Raw genomic sequence first — 15396 nt, 5'->3', positions numbered from 1 at the left:
CATACAATTTTTTGATACTTAGTCCCCAGTGATTTGTAAAGTAATTGTGATTTTTTTTTTTAATTTTTTTTTTTTTTTCATGGAACACCTTAAACAGGGCCAAAGTGGCAGTGGCACCATAAATACCGTTCTGACTTGTCAGACTTTTCTGACCTGTTTAAACTAGATAACAACGGTAGAAAGACTGAAGAAAATGTATTTGTATTTTAGGGGGTTGAAAGTTGAATTAGGGTGTTTTCTCCTGTGATGATTCTCATTTCAGGTGATTCTGACTTCAAAGTCAGAACACATCTTTCAGGAGAAAATATGTTTGTTATGAAATCATTTTGGAAAGGAATAATTTAAAGTATGCAATTTAGAATAAATTTTACAAAAATAGGCTTTGACTTACCTAATGAGTGAATTAAATGTGGAAAAATATTTAATTCTGTGTCTTGTATATTCTTAGTGTTTCACGGAATGTGAACACTAGACATCATCATATTACTAGGGAAAATTACAATGCAAGTTTATATTACTCAAGTGATTTACTCCTAGTTTTTGTTTTCTCAGTAGTCTTTCATTCTGTCTCCCTGTCTCAATAACAGCAAGAGAGAAAAAAAAAAAAAAAAAGGAAAAAGAATTTGCAATAAAATTCCGATTTTTTTTTCTCCCACTGCCATAATAATAAAATATCATTAAAAAGTTTAGAATGTATATTTTGCAAACAACTACTTCTAAATATTGAGTAAATATTTAATTTTAGCTAAGCAATTATTAGTGACATTTTATTTAGGAATGTCCAACTAAAGTAGCTAAAAGCAGTGTTTGAAAATTGGAGGTATAAGTGATTGAAGAAAATATCCATTCTTTCCACTCTTGTGTGGAATATCCATTCTTTCTACTCTTTCCACTAGTTTGAACCATGTTTCAGAGTTCCCAGTTGTTTTTTGTTTCCTACATCTGCTAATATTTCATCTGTCAGAATGGGAGCCAGTGGCCTTGTCCACCTTTCTGAGCAACTCAGGAAGCAGTTCTGCGAGTTACAGTCCCTGTGCTGTGCTGTATTGTGCCCTGGCAGATTAAGTTCCTCCTGCTGGCCCCTCAGGACAGAACACCTCCAGTATAGTGGATCAAGCTGACCTAAGATGCTGTAGTGCATTGTTTCTGACACACATCTGACACAAGGTGTGAGGGAGAGGCTACTTAAAGAAGCTATGTTAGGAGCTTCTTAGAAGCTAGGTCTTAGAAGTTAGGTGGCCTGATCCAGGCTATATGTCTGTCACATGCTTTGTGGAATAGCATGATCTGTCACACATCCAGACGCTGCACTGGATTCCCATTACATGAACCAATATGTGGAGCTTTAGCTCCACAGAGTGTTAATGTGGAATGTGGAATAATGTGGAGATGTCTGTGAAAGCACCAAAGCCACTGATGGTGAGCCTCCTGGCTACAGTCCCCTTAAAGCTGTAGTTATTTAAGCTACAGATATACTGAGACGAATTTACTGACAAAACTTGCCCTCTGAGTTCTAAAATGTTTCAGGACACATCTGGGAAAGTGAACTGATTCTTTACAGATATTTATGCCTATCACCAGACCTGCCTACTAGCAAGAGCTTTTACATTTACATGTCTACTTAACTGTCTAATTTCTAATAAAAGTCTAATTTCAGGTAGGTTGTGTGTTCATTATTAGTTTAAATTTTCAATTTTTAATTATGGAAAATACTATTTTTGCAATTCATTTATATGAACATTTTCAGAAAACAAATAGCAGTAGTTTACATATTTGGGAGAATGGTAGAAGAAGAGTTTTATTATAATAGTTCTCTCGGTGTGGGTCCTGTGAACCAGTGATAGTAACGTAATATTGTCATGCCACTGAACAGTTCATCAGACCCATAACCCAATACATGTCAAAAATATAGAGCAAAAGTTATAATAATGGAACTGCATAGGATGTCAAGAATATTGCACTGTAAATGTTTATTACAATATGCAGTTCTATAAAAGGCCTTGATTATCATAGAATGCAATGATTGATTTTTACCTCTTTTATGTAAAAATAGATATTTGTTCACTCACATTATCAAGCTGGTTTTCCATAAAGTATTGCCTACAAATAACAACTTAATGTCAAATCATTTTATGTTCTTTGAGTACTTCTAGAAATGTTTTGTTTGTTTGTTTGTTTGTTTTTTCTATATGAAAAAAGGAAAGGAAAAAAAAAAAAAAAAGCATGACAGCCTAGTAGCCGCTTCTCTGTAAAAGTTAATGTGTATTACAGAGTTATTTACTGTTTCATTACTTGAATTGCTATAAATACTGTGATTTGTCTCGATACAGTGATCTACTGCATGCAATTATATAGTGACAATAAGTGTTTTTGATATCAAGGTATAAATTTAGTCTGTAATAATCTTGTAAGAAGCTTATTTCTGTGACCTTATTGTGGTTGGCTGCGTTAGCAGGTTTAGTGCAGTAGTGAAGGAAGGGCACAAAGGAGGAAGAAAGATAGCTAATAATAAGCATATTTGGTTCTGTTTTCTTTACAAAAAAAAAAAAAAAGAAAGAAAATAAAACAAAAGAAAAAAAAACTGATCTGTTAATAATTCAAATCAAATGCTATCATGATTGTGAAGAAGTCTATAGCTTGTGCTACCCAGAGAGCTGCTCAGGAACCATTGCTCAAGTTATCAAAATTCAGTTCCTTTGGAAATCAGGTTTTTGTTGTATTTGAATCGTATAGGATATTCTTTACATTGCTCAATACTTTGGGGACCTTTGGCTCAGAAAAAGTAATTTCACCTGTGAATCCTACGTATTCAAAGCTTATTTCATGGTGTGAAGGGATTTACTCTCAGTTGGTCCTGTAGTGTATTTATCAGTGTATTCTTATGTAACATAAGAAAAATGGTTCCTCCAAAGAGCCAAATATACTCAGGTGTAGTGTATTTATATTTTTTCTGAACAATCTAGTTTCTCACTTTATCTTTTACCACTAAAATAGCACATTTCATCAGATAACTGCTTGATAGACATAACTTATCCTGAGAATTTATTTTTCCAGCTCTCCAACATTTTCTGATAGAGCCCAGAATATTCCTGATTTTTCATTTTTACTGATGCCATGTGTGAATACTCAATTTTTCTCCAACACTTTTCATATGAATAAAAAATATTTGGGTTAGATTTGAAATAGATAATTCATTGCTTATTGGTGGTGGGAGCTCATAGCCACACTTAGAGCTGGTTGAGAAGGGGTAGGGACCTTGAAAAATTTTGGAAGGGACCTTGAAGATCTAATCAGATCCAATGTTCCTTGGGAAAAGATATGCTAGATGACGATGCTGGCCTTGCTGGCATTACCTCTCTTGATGTTAGAGTTGAATTGTAGGTTACTCGCATTCTCCACTATGAATACTAGGCTGCAAAAATTCTATGGAAGAGTTTAAGCTTTAATTAATTTAAAACGGCAAAACAAACAACAGAAAGACACTGAATCTGAATATCTGAATTTTGTTTGGAATTCAGAATGACCCTAGCTAGCAGGGACCTGAGTTCAGCTATCAGTCACTGGCAGTAATTCAGTAAGGAGAATGATGTCTTTGAGAAAAGCTGCCAAGAGACTGAAAATTATCCACCAGTCTGAGGCTTACTTGCTTAGGGTGGCTGATCTCTCACGGATGATTAAGCTGTTTCAGAAAAGCTACTTAATGATATAAATTGATTCTCTTTAGAAACTGTGAGGAAGGAAGACACACTTAAAGAAAATTAAGAATTAAACAAAGAGTCAATTTAGAGGTTTGAGGACATTTTCAATATCAGTTTGATTCCCTGCATACTGACTCCTTACTGTGCTGGAGAGGGGAATGCTGGAGGACAGAGGGGATTTAGGATGTGCATTTTGGTTTGGGGTTCTTTTATTTTTTGATGCATTCTCTTAGCTGTCTGGTGCCAGCTGAAACTGTTTGTTGCAACACAATCCATAGCAAAAACATTTTCAACAGGTTGTTAAGAGTTTGAAAGCCTTTGTCTAGGCAGCAGTGGATAATCAGAGCATCAGCTGTTTTGCCTTAGTTCTATGATTCTGTGGTCTTTAGTGGCTGCTATAACTAGCTAAGGATTTACCAAAAGAGTTCCCACTTGAATAATGAGATAAGAGCCCTGAATATAGGAAACGTTCATGCAAAGGGCAAGTCGCATGCAGCAGGAAATCCCAGTTATCCCTTCTAGTCTGTGCTCTCAGCCAGCCACATCTCTGCCAAAGCATACCATAGGAAAAGGACGTTCCCTTACACAGTTACAAGTGCTTCATGATAAGTGCAGGGCACCTCCAGTACAACTATCCTGCTTCCCTGCTGATTGATATATATTTTTAAAACGATTTTAGAATTTTATCTTTGCCAATGGCCTTTCTGTGGGATCCATTCGGAGCCTATATCCCTCGTCCATCAAGAAATAAGATGAGATTTCGCTTTTTGAAGTCCTACAGGTATCTCTTCAAATGGCTTATTGTGTAGTTGACTTAGATAATAATTGCAACTATGTTTTTTTCTTATTATTCTGTAGAATTATATTATTTAAAAGTCTGGAAATGTCTTGTATTAATTATGACTCCCTTGAGCTCATAAAGGCTTTGCTGAACATGTATATCAGAAATATAGTAAATGTTTCAATGTGATTGTGAATTACAATAAGTAAGTGCCCTTGGAAATTTATGAAACTGAGCTATTCAGAAAGTATTAATTATGAATCTTTCATTTGCACTCCAAATCTTGGAAAAAGAAGAGATTAACATTTATGTCAGAGTCCTTGTAGAAGTACTTGTTCTAAATATTATAAGTACTTATTATTATGAAATACATCTAGTTATGAATGACACTGATATATCATACAACATCTGGATTCCTCTTTAATTTTGACAGGCTTTTGGTGATTTGCATAACCAGAAAACCATGTTACATATTTTTGTGTTCAACATATAAAAAATATAACCATGAAAAAGACTCACAGATTCTATTTTTACCTTAGCTGATACTTAAAAATAACAAGAGTAAAGTATTTTTTCCTGGTATTTCTTAAACTGCTTTCAGCAAATGAATTTTAGTTTCCTTGCTTTTGTCTATAATAGATGTAATATAAATTTTCAGACCTAAATTTTTTAAAATATATTTCCATTTTTATATAATAAATTATAGAATTTATTAGATACATTATTAATGACAACTTTTAGTATTCACTGATGCAATAGCCACATTTATTTGCACACATGCGCAATATCAAATGCCCAAGAAGCTAAGTACTTTATATAGGATTATTACACAGCATGCACTGGCTGTGTAAATACTGACAAAAAATGGCTAGATGCAATCCAATTTCTCTGTGTTTTCATTTGGAAAAGCTAGGTATTTTATAGAGAGGGAACTTTATTTACAAAAAATGTAATAATAAGAGATAAAGGGACTTGAAAAAAGAATAAGTATGTGGTATCAGTTACAGTTTTTAAAAGTTCAAAACTAGATCATATAATTCGATTAACATTCTCATTAACATTCTCTTAAGGGATTTATTTTATTATTTTTTTTCTTCTTAATAATCCTAGCAATTTCTATTACAAGCTTATTTCAATGTTTCAGAAACCAGAAAAAAAAAAGAAAAAAAAAGAAAAAAAAGAAAAAAAATGTATAGTAGCTATTACATCAAGTAGCTACATAGGATCTGGTTGCTGCATAGGATCTGGTTTTTGATTATTGACTTACATAAATGTAGAATATTGTCCATCTGTGTTTCAATCTAACCAAGTGAAAATAGTTTTAAAAGTTATTAACAAACATAAAAAGCAAAAAAGTCTTACCTGAAGTCTACAGGTGTGAATGAATTTTGTTTTGCCATAAAGATGGTTTTACATATTTGTTTTTCACGGGCTTTAAAGAATTAGCATGAGGTTGAAGATAATTTTTTAAAAACATGGAGCATAGATGTATTATTCAGTGTAAGCCATTTCTGTTGTTATTATTTAATATAACCATGATTTTTGACTTAAAAGAGGATTAAAAAACCCTTAATATGCATATTGCCATGTCACTGCCATAGATCCATTCACACTGTAGGTTATATTTAGAAAACTACTACAAAATTTTACTGTACACGGTCCCTATGTAATTTAATAACCTTGTTTATGTCAATTGACAGTTCTGCTCACGTCACTGAACTTATCTGATGTCAAGGGGCTTTGGTTTCTAGAACTGAATGCCTGATAGTACTGTCCAGGCTTTCCATAATTAACATTGTTTAGCAAACCATGCTGTTTGAATTCATAATCTTAGTTTAAATTGTGAAGTTGCCTATGATTTTAAAATTTATTCTGTTACATTTTTGGCAAAAATGTAATGTTTCTTCTGTGGGGCACTCAGAATCTTTTGAATAAATGAACCATTAAGCTTTCCATTTGCACATTTCATTTTTGGAAGATTTATTGGACACATTGATGCCTCCTTCTGGCCAAATAGTGTTTCTTTCTAGTTTCTTTGCTGATCAGAAAGTGCTGGGGTTTGCACATGTCTTTCAGAAAGTGACGGAACAACTATGCTAATAGAAATCTCCAAGTAGGAAAAAATATGTCTTGATACAAAGCAATGTTTCCAGGAAAAGCATGAGCGTAATACAGTCACTCAGAGCTACTTTTCCTCTGCCTCCCACTGAATAAACTATAGCTTAAAGCCTCCACAACTGTCCTGAACAAAAATGGGAAAGCAGACCAAAAAACACTTGCATAAATTCACTACTGATTCCCTGTCCACCAGAATTGCAATGTTCACAGCATTAGATGTGGAGCCAAGGCTAGGTGCTTCACAGCTAAGGAACAGCAGGAGACTGCCAAATCATTTCATGATTTTGGTATATTTTGCAGGCTGGAGAAAGGATAACTGTTTATTTTTTCTGGGAGGTATGCCTATCTGCCTGCCCAGCAGATGAACATTCTTCTAGTCCAGTACAAACAGAATATTTGAATATTTGTAAATCTTCATTATGTTTCCAGACCTCACAGACAAACTCAACATTTTTTTTTTTTTTTCTGAGACTCTCTAACTGAAGCATACCTCATATCCTGTGTTTCCTGTAACATTTAGTTTTGCTGAGGAATATGCCACTAGATGTGGCTGTAAAAATTGTGCACTAATAGTAGCACAGTTACACATCAGAGCCTACTGAGGTCTGTAAAACAAAAGATGTAGGCAGAAGCTTTCTTCATGTCATCTAAATCCTATCACACACGGATGACAAAGAACTAAAGCACCTATCAAGATTTCCTATACATAACCAAGATATACGAATAGTGTCATGTTACATGGCACTCGGCCCTGCTAACTGCTAAGCACACCTCCCACTGACCTAATGACAGATCCTCAGGACCACTTGGAAGATTCTCCAGAGGCAGCAGGATCTTCCCTGCTTGTCTGGCTGGACATTAAATCTTTTTATTACAGTGAAGGATTTGCAAATAACCATGAGTGGAAATATGCTGAGTAAATCCTGTTTGTATAGGGTGGAACAGTTTTGTAGGGATTCTGAGCTCCCAAAGAAAAAGGCTATTATGGAGAAGTGATGCTGGAGATAGGAAGCATTACATTGAATAATCAAAGAATTAATCAGTTTGTTAAATTATTTCAGTGCCAGAACTACATCTTCCTATGATTAGCTGTGAAGATGAGATACAGTAATCATGAAACATTTCTTCATATGGAAAAAAAAAAAAAAAAAGATTAAAAAAAAAAAAGGTTCTTTGTTGTTTTATGTGAGTTTCTTTTGTTCCTTCCTCTGAACTCTGTTTTTCTTCTTTGGCTGTCATCTGGCGTATTTCCCTGGACTAGAGGAACAGTCATGTGGTTAAAGCTACTGCCAACATCACTTCTCTAGCCAGCTGCTCAAAGCATTCATACGTAAGGAGGTAGATTCCCTTCTGCCAGCTAATTGTACTCCAGGACACTAAACTCTTAGGAGCTGGGCTGGAAGTGGAATTTCTCCCTCATACAGCAATTTTCAGGAATCCCTTCTCTAAGGGGATTTCTTAATGATTTCTTAAGCTTTTTTAGTGAGCAGAGTGTAATACTCTGCTCACTAAGTTTTCTTTGTAATTATACGCTTGCAATGAAATTGGTATAGAAACCAGATTAAAGTTTTTTTTTTTTTTTATTCATTAGGGATTAAAGGAGCTAGTTTGCTTCTTTTTGACTAGTCATTTAACACTGTCTGAGAAATAAAATATTGAAATGCATAAATGTGGACTTTCTTATCTAACATGGTGAGTCAGGCAATTGTTTCATATTTAGATCAGTTCTGTAATTCAAAAGATGCCTTGTGATTTAAAATGATGTTTTGAGTTTAACTCAGATTTATTTTAGACAAGCCTGAATGCCAAAATGTCATCATATCTAATTCAGACATTTGATTTTGTTAATTTGAAGTCCTGGGAAAAATGAAAAATAGCAAGGCATGTTGCTTGGGTTAAGAAGCAGTAGGAAGGTAAGTGCAAGTGAATCACACTTGACTTGGTAGTGCCACAAACTTATGTCCTTGGCAAAACTGCCCAGGCGTTCCATCATAGTGACTAAATAGAAAGAGTCTCTATACCAGTTCCTAAAAACTCAGCAAGTAAAGTCGTGCTCCATAGGTCCTTAACAGCAGGAAGAAACAGAAGTAATATGTTCAAAAGTTTCAGCTTTTCCTTAAATTTCTCAGACTTGGTTGATCCTCACACAAACCATTTGAGAGAGTCTATCACAGCATGACAAGTTGAGTGTCTCAATATTTCCTATTTATCCTTTGGACACGCAGTACTTGTGTGTCCATGGTGGTTTTTTTTGTTTTTTTTTTTTTTTTTTTTGTTTTTTCCTTCTTCTTACTGGCTTGGAAGTGGTTTAGCTGCTGTTCACCCTGCTGAATAAACAGAAAACTGAAATACATCCATAGGCATTTTATCATAAAGCTTTTTCTAATTTCTGCTTATGTAAATTCTAAGAGCCAAGAATGATGATAAGTTAGAGCTTGTATGAAAAACCATCAGGTTCTTTTGTACAGAGCGAAGGGAATTGTGCTGACTAGTGTTGCTATGGTGTTCAATAAATGTCTTGGCTTTGCTCTATGTGGCTGAAACAATCCCCATATGAAGTTGACATTCCAAATTAAACTGCAAGAAGACATCACAATCCATTGGAATGCAGAAAGAGATTACACAGGCCATAAACACCATGAAATACTCAGTTTGATTTACAAATTTTAGATATGCATGGGTATTTTTTTAATGTCAAGACTATCTGACTTGCAATTCCCTTATATATAACAAATTCTAGGAGCACTAAAAATAGGTCATCCAATCTGATACCCAATACATCAGGAACAAGCTGCCGCTAGTTCAGCATGTACCATGTCAAAATGTTGTAATTAATTTCTAGATACTCCATTATACAGGGAAACTGTTACAGGGGGCGACCTCCAAATGTTTATTTTATCCCACTGTGGAATATGTGTATGTCCATTGTGGATCTGAATAGATCATTTTTTATTGTGAAGGAAATTGAAAAAACAGAATTTCTTATTGGAACTAGTAAATACAGTTGACTTCTTAGCCCCAGAAATCATTAATGTCTGCAGGTCGTTTAGTGGTTTATTTGTTTCTGTGAAAACGGTATATGAGCATTAATAGAAAATTTGTGAAATATGCCAAAAGATAAATCAAGGCTCTAATGTGCCTTTCTTCATGAGGAGAAAAATAAGTAAATAAATAAAAAATAATTAAATGAAGGGTAGCAAAAACAAACAAAAAGACTCCTGCCCACATAGAAGAGTCTAGCACACGTTACAGTTCAGTGTTCTTAGCCACAGGGCTGGTTGTATTTCATTGCAGGTGTGGTCCATGCCAGCTAATCCATCCCCCTGATCTGTGGAAGCAGCCAGTAGCAAATGTTCAAGAGAGAACAGTAAGAAGCTCAGTGATTACAGTATAATCTTCCTTGAGGGAAAATTTTCCCAATGTCTTCAATACTTCCTTAAGAACAAGTATTCCAGAACTCTCCTTATTGTAGGTATTGTTTAATCTAGTAGGTCTAGGTATTTTATGTTATTCATACTAAGTTTTGATTTGGTTTCAGCAGTATCTTTGGACGTTCACTTCCATAGGTGAACTCTCCGTAACGTGCAAAAGTTTCTTCGTTCTGTTGTCACCATTTTGTCATCTAGTACTTAAAACAAACGAAAAAAAAACAAACAAAAAACTTATACCATTAAAAGAGTTAGTTCCTATTTTACATATCTATAAACCACTCCTGTTTGCCAGCTTTCCAAGTTATCTATATTTTCACTTCCTCTTTTCACATGGAAATAGTTTCATGTTGAGGTTATGTCATACATCTCTTAGCCCTTTCTTCTATTGCAATGTTCCTTCTAATGCCAAATGACTAGAAGTAAACCCAGAGCTTCTGATGAAAGTCTAGATAAATTAAGCTATTCCTCTTGTTGTGGAACTATAATTTTATTGATATTTCTATCATAACACTTCCATTATTACATTCTATCTCATTTCTGATGCAGTTTAACAGATTTGCTTATTTATATTGAGTCATGAGCAATGATCTCAGATTCCATTCAATATCTGATGTCTACTGGCCAGAGTAGACATACCATATTTTAAAAGGTGCTGAGTAGTCTCAATTACCATGAACTTTTTCTCCCACTGTGTGTCTGCTGTTCTCTTGTCTCTGAAAGAAGTTTACAAGGATACAATATTGAGTGAAGGAATAGGAATCACTGCAGGTGGTGGAATTTCAATCCTACTAGAAACTGAACTTTTCTAAAAAAAAAATAAAAAAAAAATCCCCCCTGATGAATGGCCAGTTTTACACAGCTTTTTAAGGGAAGAACATTTATGTTTTAAGGTGATGAAATCTAAAATGTGATTTAGGTTATTTAGATTTTTATAGCTTTTTTTTTTCTTCAGGGTTCATGTCTTGCTGGGAGGTTAGAGGGTCCTTCAGGCAAGCTGCCAGAAACTGGGCAACCATAGAAATCATCAGGAGATATATGCTTCCCATCAACATTCTTATACAGTTAGTCATTAATATATGTGTATGTGTCTCTGTATATATGTACACCTATATACATATATATTTTATATGCACTGTGCACACACACACACATATATACCTACCTTATACACATATATATCCTACCTTAGAGTGAGTGAATTATCTGAAGTTTTTCAGGAAGAATCTGAGTACACAGTACTGACTTTATTGTTTGTCCACATGAACTTCACTGCACTCTGTATATTTATTCATTTGTTTTGCAACATTTCCAGTCAGTACTTAGCTTTTTAGTGGATTAGCTTTCACATGCTGTGGTACAAATTTCTGTTGAAGTTGTAAAAGCATGGTGACACAGCAGAACAAACAACAGCAAAGCCTAAGAATAATCTGTCGTCACTCCCAAACAGGATAAGATAAGTTCCTGTTAACACTAAATGGAGTTGTTTAACTAGTGAAGAAACCTAAAATGGAAGAAAGCAAAACTACTTAAATGGGATATAATTGTCTCTAGATGGAGAATGGGAGGCGCCCTGTTGTCTTGGTTATAAAATGAAGCAAAAATCTTCAGAAAAATAAGAAAAATCCAAAATAACTCCATCTTGAGATATGTATGTATTGCTCTGATATACCCTGTAAGTTAGATTGTGAACACAACTTAAGCTTTAAATTGCTGCAAAGTGAGCCATACCAGACATTTCAGTGTACTCATGACTTCATCTGGAGGCACCTTTTCCTTCCCCAGCCTCTTTCCAGACACTACCACACACCCACAGCCCATGTTACAAGCTGCTGCAGAAGTACTAGCAGCAGCAGAAAGCACTTGCAAACAAACCAACCAACCAACCAACCAACCAACCAAACAAACAAACAAAACAACAACAACAAAAATTTACAGTTTGACCTTCACAAGGCACAAATGTTCTAACCAAATTTTAGAACGCAAAACTTAACTTTGAAGAAAGAAAGGGAACAAACAGTGTGACAAGTATCTGTTTAGCTGTGTTTTAAAAAGGGAGGCTCTTTCATAATCTACTTTCTTACAGAAACGGTGATTTGGCTGTGAAAGTTTATTTTCATACTAACACAAACACAGTGAATGAACTTTGAAATAAATCAGCACTCTTCCATGGCTTTTGCTTTGTCATGAATTATATTTGTCTAGCATCAGATCTACTATGAGAAGACTCTCTCCCACAAGAAAAAAAAAAAAGTTCACACTCCAAGGGAAAGTTTGCCAGTTTCCTAAATAGCGAACTGTCTACTTGTGCATATGACCATTTTAGGTGAGCTAAGCAGCAAGAAGGATGGCTGGCTGGCTGAAGCTTCCATCCGTCCTAAAGGGTAATGCATGCCTAGAGAACAGTACATCAGGGTTTCTTCTTCAAATCAGAAGCATTACAGTCTCCTTCAGTCGATGTAAAGCCTTATTTTCATTATGATAAACTGAAATGTGGCAATATATGGAACTTATAATTACCAATTCAAATATAGCAAATACAGTGGGTTCTACTCAGACAGTTCTGGTATAAGGCAGAAACATCATGTTGTAATGAGAAATATGTAAATTATGTTGTCAGTGACCTTAATTCATATGACAGTAACAGGTGTTGGATATTTTCTTATGTTTACGTGGTTTTTCTTAAAAGTGCAAAACATGTTTTAACTTATAATGCAGTTTCTAGGTAACTATCCAGTTACAAAATTCTTCCTTGCTTTTTGCTCCTCTTACCCATAAACAAAAAGAAAATGGAAAAGAATGTGGTTTTGTGAAAGCTAAATTGGAAAAGCAGAGAAGTCAGCTGTTCTAAGCAACACAAACCATCAATTTTATGTCATGTGCTGGAAGACAAGCCAAGTGTTTCAACATCACTTAGAGCAGGACTGAACAGTCAAAAAAAAAAAAAAAAGATAAATTGAAAACCAGGGTCTGCCTGTAAAGCAACAGAAGTAAGAAGCAGAGAGTAATGCCTACTGTTGGCAGAAGAAAAAAATAATTTTCTTCTAAATACTGTAAAAGGAAAACACTCTCATTGATTTGTTGTGAGATGTCCAGAAATGATGGGTTCCTGAACCTAACCATCTGTTCAGGATCATTCTCTTACACCTGAGAATCTGAGAGAAACATAACATTTTACTGGCACGTGCAGTTAACCATGTTGACCTTCTGAAAGCAAATCTTGATTTTTACACACACACATATATATATTTATTTATTTCCAATAGGAAAAAAAATACATCCACATCTTCTCTTAGCACACAGATGATGTCCTTAATGAGAGAATAACACAGTCTTAATGAGGCTGTAAGTTGAAAACAGTATTTTTTTCCTTTTTTCCTCCTGGCTATAGTTGCTGGTTAAGCTTTCTTCTTTGTAACATATTACAGCATCTATTGGAACATGGCATATTTTGAGGCTTATTTGAATTTGGCATAAAAATGCTTGCTCTGGTTTCTGATGAACTCTGCTTGGGATCACAGAAATAGAAAGAATTCTAGCCAGAGTGGTTCTACAATGTAAATCCAAGCAAGTTTTAATGACAAAATAATATTTATTGTTTATAGATAAGAGTATTAGTGATATAACACAGATGGTACACTAATTCGTACTTAGAGCTAATAGCAAAATGTTGTTTGATCTCATTAAAAATCTGTTCCAAAGTACAGACAAAATTTCAGCTTCACTAGCAGAGAAACAGATACCTCCGTAATCTACCAAGGGCTTAAGTTTTGCTTTCACAGTTTGTCTTGCTTGGATATCCCTTCTAGGATATTATTTACAATAAATGCTAATAATGCTAATAATAATAATAATAAAAGCTATGCAACTTTAATTATGCTTTGCATATTTCTCAACCCAGACTCCTAAATGCATCAAATATTAACCTGTAAAACCATATGAAGTTGAAATAGAAATATGTAGTAGGATAGAATCATGGAATGGTTTGGGTTGAAAGAGGCTTTAAAGACCACCTATTTCCACTCCTCCAGCCACAGGCAGGGACACCTCCCACCAGACCAGGTTGCTCAAAGCCCCATCCAGTCTGGCCTTGAGCACTTCCAGGGAGGGGACATCCACAGACTCTCTGGGCAACCTGTGCCAGTGCCTCACCACATTCACATTAAAGAATTTCTTCCTTATATCTAATCTAAATCTGCCCTCTTTTAGTTTAAAACCATTACTTCTTGCCCTATCAGTACAATTCCTTGTGATAGGGCAGGTAGTGTCTGTTAAACAGAAAATTGTACAATGATATGAATCTTTTGTATGCTGAAAAAAAAAAAAAAGGTATGTTTCTGTACCATTTTGATGTGAAAACACTTTTTAAGGTGGCTTGATATTATCAGAAAGTGCTGGCTAGGCTTGTTTTAGTGTGAGCTATGTTTTGTGAGGTTTTATGAGGTCTCTGATTTTCTGACTATAATTTGGTTGTATCTATACATTGAATAGAACAGCCCAGAAATTCTTACAGCTGGTGAACTAGGACTAGCTGGTTCATAGTGCTAACCTCTTCTATTAATGATAACTTCTCCTACTAATGCTAACCTCTCCTACTCCCCTGAGCAGAATAAGAGAATGTCAAATAATTATTTGGAGTGGCCCTTGGTCAGGTTGTCCATGGTAATTCCCACGACCTTCTCAGTTTTTCCTGTGACACTGTTAGGTGACCCAGGCCAACATTGTTTCATGGATCTTTCTAACAGTGAGAACTGCTGGCAAAGAAAAGCCTTCAGAAATTGTGGCAAAAAGTGAAGGTGATGGAAATGTGGGATAATGGAAACTGCAGTAATATTGAGTTGCAGAAGTAAAAAGTCTCAAAGCAGAGAAATAGTAGTTAATACACTATAGATATGCAGTGAATGTTAGTAAACCTGCGTTAAGAATGTTTTAGTCCCTTTCTGGCTGTTTAGTCCCATTAAAATGAAGCGAATAAAGTTTTCTACTGGATTATATTTTGACTTATTATGTTAAGGTACTGTTGACCTCAACTATTATTAATTATGCCTTGGAGAATCATTAGAGTTCGCTTAATTCCCTCTCTCTCTGCCCCCCTCCCCCCCCTTTTTTTTTTCTTTTGTCCTCCAGTGGTTAAATCTGAAAGGGTTTCCCAAAACCAGAAAAGCTTTCTTATGATGCAGTTTGATATGTTTATATAATAGCTAGATTTCAGGAGCTCTAAGGAAAATACTTTAGTCTTGTGAGACTGGATATAATGTCTTAGAAGTTGGCAGGGCAGGGTACTGTCACTTTGACAGCCAGACCCTCAAAACTTTATTCATCCAAAACTCTACAGGAGAAGGATCTAGGAATATTGGTAGATAGTTGGCTG

At 35.1% G+C, this 15396-nt stretch overlaps 1 protein-coding gene across 2 annotated transcripts in view; it reads left to right on the top strand.

The window, feature by feature from the left end:
- The window catches only part of PDE4D (phosphodiesterase 4D), a gene marked incomplete at its 5' end in the record, with an annotated part of 369096 nt that overhangs the window by 170798 nt on the left and 182902 nt on the right, over positions 1–15396 (top strand). Inside the window, one exon of one of the 2 annotated variants that reach the window (XM_084305638.1) lies at positions 4298–4479. The exons of the other annotated variant lie outside the window; for it this stretch is intronic. Within the exon in view, the coding sequence (XP_084161764.1) occupies positions 4394–4479 (86 nt within the window). Of the gene's footprint in view, positions 1–4297; positions 4480–15396 lie in introns of those variants that run through there. 2 annotated transcript variants of the gene reach the window in all.

The sequence above is a fragment of the Netta rufina genome, assembly GCF_964035555.1.
Source record: "Netta rufina genome assembly, chromosome: Z".
Taxonomy (NCBI): domain Eukaryota; kingdom Metazoa; phylum Chordata; class Aves; order Anseriformes; family Anatidae; genus Netta; species Netta rufina.
Note: the sequence above shows the minus strand (reverse complement) of the source record. Positions and strands in the feature narration are given on the sequence as shown.